This window comes from Podarcis pityusensis (assembly GCF_964106645.2).
Source record: "Podarcis pityusensis genome assembly, chromosome: 16".
Taxonomy (NCBI): domain Eukaryota; kingdom Metazoa; phylum Chordata; class Lepidosauria; order Squamata; family Lacertidae; genus Podarcis; species Podarcis pityusensis.
Window position 1 is genome coordinate 6,311,796 of NC_138041.1, and position 14,368 is coordinate 6,326,163.

The 14,368-nt window shown below is 44.3% G+C and overlaps 1 protein-coding gene and 1 long non-coding RNA gene across 3 annotated transcripts in view; one reads left to right on the forward strand and one right to left on the reverse strand.

Annotated features, from left to right (window-relative positions):
- Positions 1-333: 333 nt before the first annotated feature.
- Positions 334-14,368, forward strand: part of LOC308465207 — a 35,765-nt gene continuing 21,730 nt past the window's right edge. Inside the window, exon 1 of one of the 2 annotated variants that reach the window (XR_013980351.1) lies at positions 334-1,076. This is a non-coding gene — a long non-coding RNA (uncharacterized lncRNA). Of the gene's footprint in view, positions 1,077-4,117; positions 4,217-14,368 lie in introns of those variants that run through there. The other variant, XR_013980352.1, reaches the window with a different exon arrangement.
- LOC308465049 (uncharacterized protein) lies at positions 1,531-4,245 on the reverse strand. The gene is made up of 2 exons (XM_080984862.1): positions 4,088-4,245; positions 1,531-2,598 (listed from the first exon to the last, which is right to left on the reverse strand). The coding sequence occupies exon 2, from the start codon at positions 2,568-2,570 to the stop codon at positions 1,827-1,829; it is 744 nt and encodes a 247-aa protein (XP_080840988.1). The 5' UTR covers positions 2,571-2,598; positions 4,088-4,245; the 3' UTR covers positions 1,531-1,826.

Sequence of the window (14,368 nt, forward strand, 5' to 3'; positions counted from 1 at the left end):
TGCACTGCTCTGTTTTCGCCAGAAGCTGCTTAGTCATGATGGCCACATGACCCGGAAAAACTGTCTGCAGACAAACGCCGGGTCCCTCGGCCAGTAAAGTGAGATGAGTGCTGCAAACCCACAGTCGTTCGCAACTGGACTTAACTGTCAGGGGTCCTTTACCTTTACCTTACTGCGGCCTATGTTTTGCTAGCCCCAAAAGGGAAAACGAGCGAGGTCCCAACCAAAGAAGAATGGCAACTTGTTGAAAGAATATGCGCAGCTTGCAGACTTAACATATATAAGAAAAGAACAAGAAGAACATACATTTAGAGGAGACTGGAAAACGTTTATTAAATATATGGGAAATAATTGTGTATAGCTGAAAACGTTGGCAGCATTAAGATGAATTCAACAGTGTAAATAAGTTTTGATGGATGCGATGAGCGTATACTGAATGGTATTGTTTTTGTAAAATATGCAGGGTTGTATGACCTGTAAAATGAACCATGGAAAGAGAAGAAGGGAAGTCATTGATATTTTAGGGATGTAAAAATGAGTATTTAAAATTATATATGAGAGAGAGAGATAGAGAGAGAGAGAGAGAGAGAGAGAGAGAGAGAGAGAGAGGCGCGGGGGGAACCAAACTGACCAAACTGACTCTTCCTAACTGACTCTGACACAGTCTACTGGAGGATTCCCAACCTTCTGCCCTACCAGTCCCATTGGGGACCAATAACCACTGCTGTCCAGGTTTGATGGGAGTTCCCTATAGTGAAAGCTGCTCCACTGACCTTTAACATCCAGGTGTATTCCTTTATCACATGTTGTGTTATTGAGTGATGGACATTCTTGTGTGGAATAGATTGAAACTGCCTGAGTTGTGTGTGTACCTTAGCTGTACTTCCTGAGCTTGGAACTGGGTCGAAGAATGGTTCCTTCAAATCCATCAGGATTGGTTCCAAACTTTTCAATTTTATACAGCTTAGGAACCACCTAAAACACCCCACCTTTCCCCATGTGCAGCTACCCAGATACTGAGATCATCAATTGACGTCCTCCTTTTCCTGCCACTTCCGAGAGAAGTCCATAAGCAGGTATGAGGAACTGGATCTTCTCTGTGGTAGTCCCCCATTTATGGATTTCTTTCACTATAGATTCCAACCTGGCTGCTCTTTGTCTTCCTTTTTGTACCAAGTAAAGATTTGTTTTGGGTTTTTTTTAGAAGATTGGCAGCTGAAATTGATGGAATTTTTCAGAATTGGCAAGTTTAACAAGTAGAATTAGAGATAAGGATGAGGCAGACTTTAAGGAGTTGTGGGGAATGTTCATAGATTGTTTCTTTTTTTAAAAAACCTACTGTGATCTTGTTAAAACACAAGTATGCTTTGAATAAGAACAGCAGGAGATCTTATCTGAGAAAATTGTGTTGAAGATAAGGTGTAGAATAACTATAATATGCAGCAACATTTGAAAATTTGGGAGAACCATGGAGGTGTGATGAATTATGACAATGGCAATGGGGTGATGGAAGAAGACACTGCAGATGTGTTGATTCTGAAATAAGTTTTATTCTCTCCCATGCATTATGGGAAATTGAAGCAAGGAAATCAGCAGGGGTAGGTGGATGAGGAAACTCCCATCCACCGCAAACACACACAGCCGTTCATAAGTTACAATGAAGAATGAGCCACACATTGAACATGCAAGCATAAAATGCCATTGAAGAATGAAAGGGCAAAGAAAGCAACATGCAGAAGTGTCCTGGGTTTAACATGTCGTTGTCAGGATGCTGATGCGAGGTAGCAAAGTTCGCTTTTCTTGGGTTGCTTGGCAAATGTTGCATTTTACTTGATGCTTGGCAATGGGCAGACCTGTTTGGTTTGCCCAATGCATGGTGGGACAATGGGGCACTTGGTCTGTGAGTATCCACCACCAGATCCACCGCTGCTGCAACAGACAGCTCCGCCACTGCCGCTGCTGCAGCACACAGCTCCGCCACTGCCGCCACCACTGCTTCCACCAGGCACGACAATGGTTTTCCCACTGCCGCCACTGTATCCTCCTCCACCGTATCCTCCTCCAATCACCTTAACTCCACCTGAGCTTCCACCACCGGATGAGCTACAACAAACGGCGCCACCGGAGCCGGACGAGCTGCAACATACTGCACCACCACGGCCGCCGCTAGCTCCACAGCAAACCCCTCCAGATCCTCCACCAACAACTATGGGGATCTTTTGCTGGCCATATCCATATCCACCTCCATATCCACCTCCATATCCACCACCCATTCCACCTCCAACGCAACACCCAGAAGACTGGCCACCGCCGCCGGATGATCCACAGCACACTGCGCCACCGCTACTGGCTCCACAGCAAACCCCTCCAGATCCTCCGCCAACAACCATTGGGATCTTTTGCTGGCCGCCTCCATATCCACCTCCATATCCACCTCCGCTTGGTATAACAATGACTCCGCTGGACTGTCCGCCACCACCATATCCTCCACCTCCAGAGCAGCAGCAGCAGCCGCCCCTTGAACTGCCGCAGCAGCAACAGCCACCCCTGCTTTGTCTTTGCTTGCTCATCTTTCGGCTTTTGTGTGGTGTGTTAGACCTGGAAAGTGGAGAAAGCATAGTTAATGCACACTGCTGGCTGCAATTCTCATTTCTCAAAGGGCCTCATTCTCATGGTGGTCAACTTGTGTCCAGGCTGCAGCACCAGGGAGTACAGGTGGTGACTGGCAGTGTGTTGGATCACATGGTTGAACGCGTGTTTGTGTGTTGGTTTGTTTGTGCGTGTGTCAGGAAGGAGAGACAGTTCAGGACCAGTTTCCTTTCTCCATAAATGTCCATTCATTTAAACACTTTGATCTCTGAAACTGGCACTCTTACAGATGCCACATGGTACTCATTGCACATTTCTAAGAAACTGATATTTTAGTGTTGCACCACCCACATTTCGGAACTTCCTGACAGTTGATATCAGGTTGCAGTAGTATTTTCTGCCCCTGCTAAAATATCTTTCTTTAATCAAGCCTATTGAGAAACAATGATGGTTTAATGTGGCTTTTAGCTTATTGGTTATTTTAATTATCCTTTCAATGTTTTCATTAAAAAAAAAGGAAAGTTTTACTGTTTCTTTTTTTTAAAAAACACAACAACCTTATTTTGCAAACAACTGAATAGCATACAAATTTTGAGAGCTATAGGTAGGTAGGTAGATGGATGGATATGTTTCTAGCTGTCATGTAAACGTATCTAGCCAGTGCAAAAGATTTCCCCACATGTAGAACATAACCATGTTGTATTGACGAGCCGTGTTGTATTGTCAGATTGTATTGTCCTGTATCCCCTTTTTTCTATTTTGTTCCTACTTTGTGGTGATGGAACTCAGACACTGATTGACCACCTCCAGACTCACTAGCTTCAGCTGTTTCCTGTACTATCTTCCTTGAATCTGCTTCCTCAGTGCTTTCCTGGATGACTGCAAGCTAACAAGCCAAACCATTTATCTGGTGTAAATATGGAGGTCAGATAATGGGATAACATTGCTCCTCTACACGAGTTAAGCAGGTCTGGCCCTGCAAACTGTGCATGGATGTATAAGGCCTCTGCCGGAAACAATTCCTGGGTGAATTTTTGTCTGACAGAGTAATCCTTTAATTTAAAAGGATTAAAATGCCTTGAAGAAAACTTTGGCTTAGCTGCAGTTATCATTCAAGCATTGCTGTTGGGCAGGACACACCAATTCATCTGCTGTGACCTCTGCTGCTCAAGTACTGTCACCCAATTCCAATTACAACAAGCTTCTGCATGTTGGTGGATACAGTAGCTACACTGTGCACCAATATTTCACCCCAAAGCTTAGCAGCAAATACCCAGAGAACAAAGGGAGAACTGTTGGAAATCAAGCCACTTCTCATTTGCATCGAGAAAAAAGTCCCTCTCCCTCCAATGATTGGAAGGAATTGCACACTGTATCAAAAACCCGAATCAACCCTTTGCAGCCTCCTACCCAAATAGCATTATCATTGCATCAGTGCATAGCTGAAGATGTTTCCATCCATTCAAAGGAAGGAGGATGATCTGAGCATTGAGCTTACCTTGTTTAGCAGATGTGCTGGAACGATGGAGAAGTCTCAATGGATTCGAATGATGAGCTTGGGGACCAGAGCTCCTCTTTATACCCATCTTCTGGCCACTCCCATGGGAAGTGAGGCACCCCAGGAATGGTGAGTGGCACAGTTACAACTCCCCTTAACTGTTGGCCTCATCAAACCCAAGATGTCAGACAAATCATGAGATCCATATCTCACTTTTGTATCACTAGTTATTTTACAGAGCGTAAACAGCTTAATGAAGGTGCTCCACCTAATGAGTAAGTTCCTGTGATGCTGCTTTGTAGCGGTGCCTCACATATTTGTGGGGGCTCCTGATGGGCGATGTATTGAAGGGTGGGCTTTGCTAAAGATAAGCAAATCAGAATATATCCTGTCCCAATTGCTACTGCACTTGTTTATCCATAAGTTGAGAGACTCTTGTGGTACAGTCCTTAGGGTGCTGGACTGGATGTGGGAAACCAGGGTTCAAATCCACTTTTGACAATGAAGCCCACTGAGTGTGACCTTGTGTTCAGCCTAACCTATCTAACAGGATTGTTGTAGGGATAAAATGAGGAAGGGGAGAACCATGTAGGCCACTTTGAGTTCCTGGGGAAAAAGGAAGAATATAAATGCACTATATCAATCAATTAAGTCAGTTCTCTGTCATTTCTATGTTATTCGGATTACTATTTTTTAAATGTGTGGATTTGTTGATAAACACTCGTCTAAGTTCTACTTGGAGTAAACCTATTGGAAACCAGCAGCCTAAATGATTTGTGAAGGGATCTACTCTGAATAGGACTAACGTTGGGTTCTTTGTAGATGTGTACACACATGATGTTGAGCAGAAGTGGAGGCTTTTTATACACCTGTACATCAGTTGGTGTGAAGGAGTGTACACTTGTTAGATACCCTCCAACATCCCTCAGATGAAAATAAGGACACTGGGCTTTGAGACGCAGCTTCTCTTGCTCCAGACAGCTACTCCCACACCACACCACTCCCCCTCTCCTACCTCCTTCCTCCCCTCCTTCCCCTTCCCTTCCCTTCCCTTCTACCCTGCTCTCCCTCCTTCCAAGCCTTCTACCATTCCTTCCCCTACCCACTCCTTTCCCCTCTCCACCTTCCTTCCTTTCTACCCTTCTACCCTTCTACTCATCACCCTCCCCCTTTCCCTATCTTCTACCCTACCCTACCCACCCTACCCTACCCTACCTACTTTTCCAACCCTCCCCTCCCCAAGTGGGGGTGAATGGCATGTGCCCCCTTCCACCCTCATCAAACACAGGGCACAGAGAACCCCACCATCTTCCTCCTGTTTCAGCTTGCTAATGTGCTTGCTAAATGTGCAACACCTCTCCCAATTTTCCTGTTGGGTCCAAGCAACACACCCCACAAACTTTCATTCTGCCTCTCAAGTAGCTTGAAGCAGAGTTCCAAAAACCTTCTTACAAGCATCCAAGTGGCCCTGAGGACAAAAGAGGATGAAATAACGAGTTCCCTTGTAATATATCAGTGCTCATTTCTTCTCTTTCCAAAATAAGTTTTATCTTGAACAATTGCAAACACAATTAGTTAACCCTTCCCATGTTTCCTAAGAAGGCTTAACAATCTGAAGGACATCGTCCTCTTTCTATGCTCCTCCCAATGGAAACATGCAGACGGGGACAGATATACCCCTGCTTTAAGTCATTTACACACTGTCTTCACTTGTATATTATTTACTACAAAGCTCGATGAGTAAGCTCTTTAGCGACGAAATGTTGGATTACCGGAACGACATCTGAGCATGTTATTATCACAAGTGGGCTCTTTATTACTGCGCTTGCTATTGTTTAAGATAAAAACTACAGTGGTACCTTGGGTTACATACACTTCAGGTTACATACACTTCAGGTTACAGATTCCGCTAACCCAGAAATAGTACCTCGGGTTAAGAACTTTGCTTCAGGATGAGAGCAGGATGAGAAATCGTGCTCCAGCAGCGCAGTGGCCCCATTAGCTAAAGTGGTGCTTCCGGTTAAGAACAGTTTCAGGTTCAGGTTCAGGTTTCAGGACCTCTGGAACGAATTGAGTTCTTAACCCGAGGTACCACTGTATTTGGGAAAGAAACTACTTTTGCCATTTTTATGGATGTTTATTGTTTGTTTACAGATAGTTGTCTTGGAGATAATATATGGTGTCGATTGCAATAGTCATTGCATCACCACCCTGTTCATTGTTCTATTGATGACCATTGGAGCAAGATGGAAGCCCAGAACAAAGGATGGCTCCCACTTTTATCAGTTTTACAAAGATACCCACAACACCCCTAAAATTACTTCATGCATACATCACAAATTGGGAGGGTCTGGTGACAGAAACATGAATGTCAGGTTTGCCCCCATCCTTCCCTTGACCTCCACCATACACCCAAGTTTACAAGTTCCTGGTTTCCCAGGCCAAGTTAATCACACCTCTTTGTCCTTACTGAAGACCTAATCCATTCTTGGATGGTTTGCCATTCTCCATGGGATGACTGCCTGTCTGGCACCCAGATGCCAGGATGCCAGTGATTATCTCTTGTGCAAGAGGCTGCTGTGTACATGATCCCAGGTTTCAGGGATTATGGCTGCCCATATCACAGACTCTCCCCTTAGTAGCTACTCCTTTCTTGAACAGAACAAAGTTGGAATGGTGCAAATCCATACTGGATCGTTTTATATGACTTTGCAAAGTTTTCTGTATAGTTAGAGCTATGGTTTTCCCAGTAGTGATTTATGGAAGTGAGACTGGACCATAAAGAAGGCTGATCGCCGAAGAATTGATGCTTTTGAATTATGGTGCTGGAGGAGACTCTTGAGAGTCCCATGGACTGCAAGAAGATCAAACCTATCCATTCTGAAGGAAATCAGCCCTGAGTGTTCATTGGAAGGACAGATCGTGAAGCTGAGGCTCCAATACTTTGGCCACCTCATGAGAAGAGAAGACTCCCTGGAAAAGAGCCTGATGTTGGGAAAGATGGAGGGCACAAGGAGAAGGGGACGACAGAGGACGAGATGGTTGGACAGTGTTCTCAAGCTACCAACATGAGTTTGACCAAACTACGGGAGGCAGTGGAAGACAGGAGTGCCTGGTGTGCTCTGGTCCATGGGGTCACGAAGAGTCAGACACGACTAAATGACTAAACAACAACAACAAAAGTTTTCCCAGTGAGCCAGGACGTAGATACGTCCATCAGTGAATTGTCACATGTGATAATGTGCAACAAAAGCACCTTGAATAGGTAGGAAAGACTGTGATGAAGTGCTCTGTGGGGACACCTGCAGAAGTGATTGCGCCAATCTTGGTAGTCTGGTTGTGTGTGCACAATATCTGCTGGAGTGGCAACCCCCCCCCCCAACCTTTACATAAATTCCTGCAACAAAATGATGTAGCTGTTTGAACAATGCTTGCATTTGAGCATGACCAAGGATGGACTGGACATGTGAAATGCCATTTTTTTATGTGACCTGATGGGTTTGAGAGACATGGCAAGGCTGGATGAAGATAAGAGAGATGGGGTGTTGTAGAGGCAATGGAACAGTCTACTTTAAAGGTAACCTGATAGACAAAAATGTTGCTTTTCATGAGTGTGCATGAGCAATGTAAGCAATGATGTGACAAAATAGAACCAATTAGCTTAAAGTTCTTTGTTTGAGAAGATGTTAAAGAGTCCTTTGTACTATGACATGGGCATCTATGGCCCTCACCTTACCTGGTGGGTGAGGGATTCTACTAAAGCAGTGAAATAAAGATCACCCTCTTGAGTGCCTTCAATTTGTTTAGATTTGAGCTCTGTCTATTTGTATAGTCTCCCCTGGAAAACAGACTTTGGTGGGTTGGGAGAGTTCTCACAACAAAAATATCCCCTCCTTCAAAATTCTGAGAGCAGGAGTCTCCAATACCACTTTAACAAAGACAAAAAAATGTGTGGGTGATTGAAACACCCCCAAAAAATGCACACACCCCTGACTTTCTGGCCTTAAAAAAATGGTATTAATGTGGAATATCAAAATACACACACACACACAATTTTTAAAGTAAATTTTCTACATTGCAAAATATTCATTTAAACAATCTTAAATCAGTGACTTCTCTTCTATTTCCGTGGTTCATTTTGCATACCAAACATCCCTGCATATTTTACATGAACTAAACCAGTCAGTACCATTGTTACATCCATCAAAACTTATTTATACTGTTGAATTTATCTTAATGCTGCCAGCATTTTCAAATGAACACAATTTTCACTCATATATTCAGTAAACATTTTCCAGTCTTCTTTAAATGTATATTCTTGTTCTCTTATTCTATATGTTAAAACTGCAATTTGTGTGTATTCCATCAGTATAAGTTGCCATTCTTCTTTGGTTGGAACCTCGCTCGTTTTCCATTTTGTGGGTAACAAAACACGGGTCGCAGTAGTAGCATACATAAATAGTATTTTTTGACACCTGGGAATTTCCCTCTGAATTATCCCCAACAAAAAGGACTTTGTTTTTTTGGGAAAGGTACTTTTAAACATTTTTTCCAATTCATTATATATCATTTCCCAGTAATCTTTTACCCTTTTACAAGTTCACCACATATGAAAGTCTTTTGATGACTATTCTCCAGAACATTTATCCTCCTCCTCATCATCTCTCATTGGATTCCTTACCTGCCCAAATTGAATGACATCATATATTTTTCTTTTCTTTTTTAAATGCCACTTGATACAGCCCAAAAGCTACATTTCCTCTTGTAGAACTTCTCAGGAACCACATGCCAATGGTGAGCAGGGTGAGAGGCAAGACTAGATGTGAATTTTACAGACCCAGTATACCTGAAGGAGAGTCTCCACCTTCATCGTTCATTCCAGACCCTGAGGTTCAGTATTGAGGGCCTTCTGGTGGTTCTCACCCTGTGAGAAGTGAGGTTACAGGGAAGCAGGCAGAGGGCCTTCTCGGTAGTGGCGCCCATCTTGTGGAATGCCCTCCCATCAGATGTCAAGGAAATAAACAACTGTCTGACTTTTAGAAGACATCTGAAGGCAGCCTTGTTTAGGCAGCCTTTTGTTTTATCATGGACTTCGGTTGTTGCCTTTATCTGTTAAAATTAATTGATTCATTAATGTATTTAACAAGTAATGCAGTTAATGCAAATCAGATGGATTGAATGGATCAAATAAATAATTGGCTAGACATATATTTATAGTGTTATAGATTCCAGATACTAGTTGGATTTTGATTATTTGGGATATGAAGGGAAAATCCAACCTGCCAAGAAATTCCTCCTCTAGCCTATGTAAAACAACCTGGCTGAGTTAAGACCATTAAGGAAAAATAAAGGGCCATTGAAAGCCATTGGCAATGCCAGAGAACTGTCCCTCCCTGCCGTTCTGGGGTGTAAAGAGGTAAAGGAGATTTGGAAGTTTCCTAGAGTAACTGGGTATGATGTGATATGAAAAGTTTGTGGCCTTTTTAGCACAAGGCTCGGGACAGGAGAACAAAAACAGAATGATCTTGGTTGGTTGGCTGAAGGCAGGTGTGGAGACTCCAGAGCTGCACTGCTGTGAGGTACAATCCCTCTTGAGATGACCATGCTATAACACAGGCATAGGCAAACTCCGGCCCTCCAGATGTTAGGGACTACAATTCCCATAATCCCTAGCTAACAGGACCAGTGGTCAGGGATGATGGGAATTGTAGTCCCAAACATCTGGAGGACCAGAGTTTGCCTATGCCTGCTATAACATCTGCCAGTGGCGCCAACTCTAGGGGCCCCTAGGAGTCCTAGCGATAAGGTTACCAGATTTTTTTCAATGAATCCGGGGACACTTTTCAACTTCAATGAATTTTGTATGGGGACTGATTTGTAAATCTGGGGACTGTCCCTGGGAAACGGGGACGTCTGGTAACCTTATCCTAGCACCTACAACGTTTTATTGTGGGTGCTCAGACCCACAGCCTCTGCTACCATCTGCTGTGCACCGCTGCTGCTGTTTACACTGGCAGAGGAAGGGGGGTTTGCGGGGTTCGGTGCGCACTGGGTATCAACCGTGAGGGCATGTGACATCACCGCACCACACCCATCCCTCTCACCGCGCGGGCAGCACCCCCAGATGCTTGCCGCATGGGTGGCAAGCTGTTAGGGACGCTCCCTGCACAGGCGACTAGCAGAGCCCCCCCCACGCTCACCACATGGGTGGTGGGTGGCCAAAGATGCTCGCCCTGTGGGTGGCTAGCCTTGCCCCATGGGCCAGCTAGCCCGGCTTCCGCACCGCTCCGGGTGCTGGGACACATATCTTCACCCCTGGCTGTGTACCACTGCTGCCACTACCCCCACACTGCTGCTACACTGCCACTGTGGGGTGCCTTTACTGTGAAACGGGAGCCTGCCACAGTCTCTGGAAGGCCCACCAGTGCTTGTTGGGGCCTCTGTAAAGCCTGATGAGGCTCATTGGGCCTTCCGGAGGCTGTGGTGGGCCCTGTCGTGTCCTCCCATGGCCCCGTTGCGCCTTCTGGAGGCCACAACAGGTATCATCAGGTCTTCTAGAGGCCTTGATGGGTCCCACTGGGCCTCCTCCTACCGTATGATGTCACACTGTGTGCTGTGTGTGACATCACAGGCCCAGCGCCTCTGACATCTACAATCCCTTTATTCTAACTCAAGTGTAAAGATGTGAATAAATCAGGTTTCAAACCATACGTTGACCAGGTGTTTATGAAATATTGGTGGACATCAAATTGTATAATGAGTGCTCTCCATTTGGAATGCTAAGCAACAGTCAGTTACAACTCCCCAGTTGTTTACAGATAAGCATCTTCTCCCTGTATTCTTAACTATCAGGAAGAACTTACTTCCTCAACCACAAAAGAAACACTTCCCGTATCTTGGACAGTTGCACCACTTAAAATTGCAGTGTAAGCTTCTGAGAACAGGGAGCTGCCTTATCTATTTGTTATCATGTTTATTCCAACTTCACCACCGCCTCTTCCATTGGATTTCGTACCACTCCTTCACCATAAAGACACATGGTTAGGCTTGCTATACGCCAGGAAAATTCCTGACATGTCCTGGTTTTCAGGTGTAAAAATGGCATCTGGGAGAATGTTGCCAAATCAGAAAAAAAAGTCAGGAAATACCCAGATGTATGGCAACACAATGGGAAAAGCAGGGAAAAGAGCTCCATAATTTTGCTGGTTTCCTTAAAAAAACCATTCATCAACTTTGTAGGTGTCAGGAGTTTTACTCCTTGAAATATGGCAACCCTATCCATGGTGATTTCCATGATTTTAAAAAAACACAAGATTAGAACCAGTTAAAAGAATATATATACAATCAGAAGGACAGCTGGAGTCATATATGCAACTTGGATGACTATTGAAAAGTATCCAGCAAATTCATGGTACATAAAGCTATCAGTGAAGACTGCCAACATAGCATGATAGTTGAAACTTTATTTACATTAGCCAATGGCGATAGCAACAATAAAACATTACAGTGTACGCAGAAAGGGAAATTTGATATAAGAGCACAAGTCCTGAATCAGCAGTCAGTTAGTGGCCCTTATTCTGATTGCCCCTGCTATGAACCTAGCAACCTTTGCTGTTTTCCACTCACTTTGATCTGATGGAAGAAAGGACATTGTGGCAGTGGTTGAGCGCCCTGGGATGGTTAGTACGAGTGGGGTGATGATCTCGTTCCTCAGGTCTTTGTAGAGAGTGCAAGACAGGAGGACATGTGCCACTGTTTTGGTGCTACCGTCTCCACAGCGGCAAAGACGTTTCTCAGGCAGGATTTTTTGGAATCGACCCTCAAGTACTGCAGATGGCAAAACATCCAGGCTTGCATGTGGAAAAGCACATCTGTATTTTGGGATAATAGGTTTGTGCAAATATGGGGCCAGAGAATCAAAATGGAAAGGTGGAAAATGAACATACCAAGGGCAGAATTTCCTTATAGTGGCCAGGTTGTTCTGATGCCATTATTTGCTTTAGTAGGGCCCACAGTGAGTAGGTGTTGCGGGGATAGGCCACAAGAGTGAAGTTTTTGATAGACAGTTTTAAGCCAGGCACCTTTATGCCAACATAGCATGTATATACAGACTCAGAGTTGCCAGATGATTCGTGAGTAAGGAATCTCCTTGCAACTGGTATTATGGTCTAAGAGGCCAGAGTAAATAAAGTCTTCCTCTGGACCCTTCTCACTTCTGGAAGCAAAATGGGCCTCTGGCTTCCGGTGCTTCTGGATTTTGCCTCTGGATGTCAATGATTTTGAGCTGGACTGATTCTCTGCACTTGATATTGATTTGTTTGGACAGCATTGCGTCTCAAACTCTGCATTTTTTGGTGAGCCTATTGCCAAAAGGTTTATACTTTCTAAGACTGGGAGGTTAGCCCCTAAGTATACCTGAAGGAGTGTCTCCACCCCCATCATTCTGCCCAGACACTGAGGTCCAGTGCTGAGGGCCTTCTCAAAGGAGTCTCGAAGTAAGTCATAAATATAAGACAGAATAAAATGAAAATAAAGCAACAAGATGAAAAATACTTGCAATAACACATAAGATAGAATGAATGAACCTGCAGCGAAGTCAAATAGCATCCAGTGCCAGGGCCTTCTGGCGGTTCCCTCACTGCGAGAAGCGAATTTACAGGGAACCAGGTAGAGGGCCTTCTCAGTAGTGGTGCCCACCCTGTGGAATGCCCTCCCATCAGATGTCAAAGAAATAAAAAACTATATGACATTTAGAAGACATCTGAAGGCAATCCTGTTTAGGGAAGTTTATATGGATGGGGTAGAAATAAATTATTATTATTATTATTATTATTATTATTATTATTATTATTATTTCCATATGAGTGTGGTATTCTCCCCACTGTGGATGGTCCTATTAGGCAGCACAGCACTTCTTCCAGTCAGAACTGGTTGGTGGTCCTTAAGACTTGTGCCAAACAGTTTTCACTTCAAGTTCTCAGAGTTGCATCATTCTGGAGTTTTGTAGGAAATGTAAAATGGTGGTTTATTACTGGGGCTCCACAGATTTCTCACCATTAGTGGGCCTGTGCCAGGGCACAGGGGCCCTAGCAGGTACCTGACAATGCTGGGTTCTGATGGTTCTAGCCCTGTAGATCATAGTCCTTGACAATGTGTCATGACCTGTACAGGCTTGGCCTAACTGCTGTGTTAATCACAACAGAACCTTTTGTTAGGAGGTATGACAGCCACGATGCACTTGCCTCCATGTGACCTTGTCACACGTTGACTTGTTACTTGATTTAATGTAACATGATGCTCCATAGTTCGGAGCAAGCTTGGTCAGGTTCCTGATGATCATCAGATGATGATCTGTGCTCTGGATGATGATCACGTATGCTATGCACCTGAACAAGCAGGTTGAGGCCAAGTGACAATGGGCAGACACGGTTCAATCCATGAGAACCTCCAGTCTAAAATGACCCAGGGAAGAGGAGTGATGGAAGACCCCTCTTTGCTCTGAGACTTGGTGATGGACCATAGCTTTAGTGGTAGACCATCTACTTTGTTTGAAGGAGATTCCAAGTTCCATCTCTGATGTGTTCAGGTAGATCTTCAACCCTGAAGAGTTACTGCTGGTCAGCAAAGACAGTACCAAGTAGATTAACCAATTTTCTGGTCCAGTGAAGGGCAGATTCCTGTGTGACCAAGTGGTTAACTAGAAGTTAAATTACATTCTTCTTGGTCAGGTGAGTGAGCTGTGACCATCCAGATGCCACTCCCAAGTCCCATTATCCCTGACCATTGGCTGTTCTATCTGAGGCTGAAGCTGGGCTCCAAAAGCATTACATTAGTCACCCCTGTTCTAATCACTAGACCACACTGCTGCTCCTCATTGTTCTAAATTTTCCACCCAGACCTTGGGTGTTTTATGTGCCATCCCACTGAAGGAATCAGGTGTCTTGCATTAAAAAAATAAAAATAAACTGGGTATGGGCTCACCCATGCATACATCTTACTATTGACTTATATTCAACACTGGAAATGCTTTTGATTCAAGTAAGGTTTGAACATGCACCTAGTCGTGTTTCATTTAGTTCCTTGTGGCTTCCATCTTTTTTATGTGGAGCTTGGGCAGGAATGGTGAACTCCCACTTCAGTTGCCTGATCCTTCCCCACTCCCAAAGACCAATTTGGGCAGTGGTGTCAAAAAGAAAATAAAACACACCGGAAGATGCCTTTTGTTGAGCCAGGCCCTGGTTCATCAAACTCTGTATTATCTATCCTGATTAACTGTGGTTC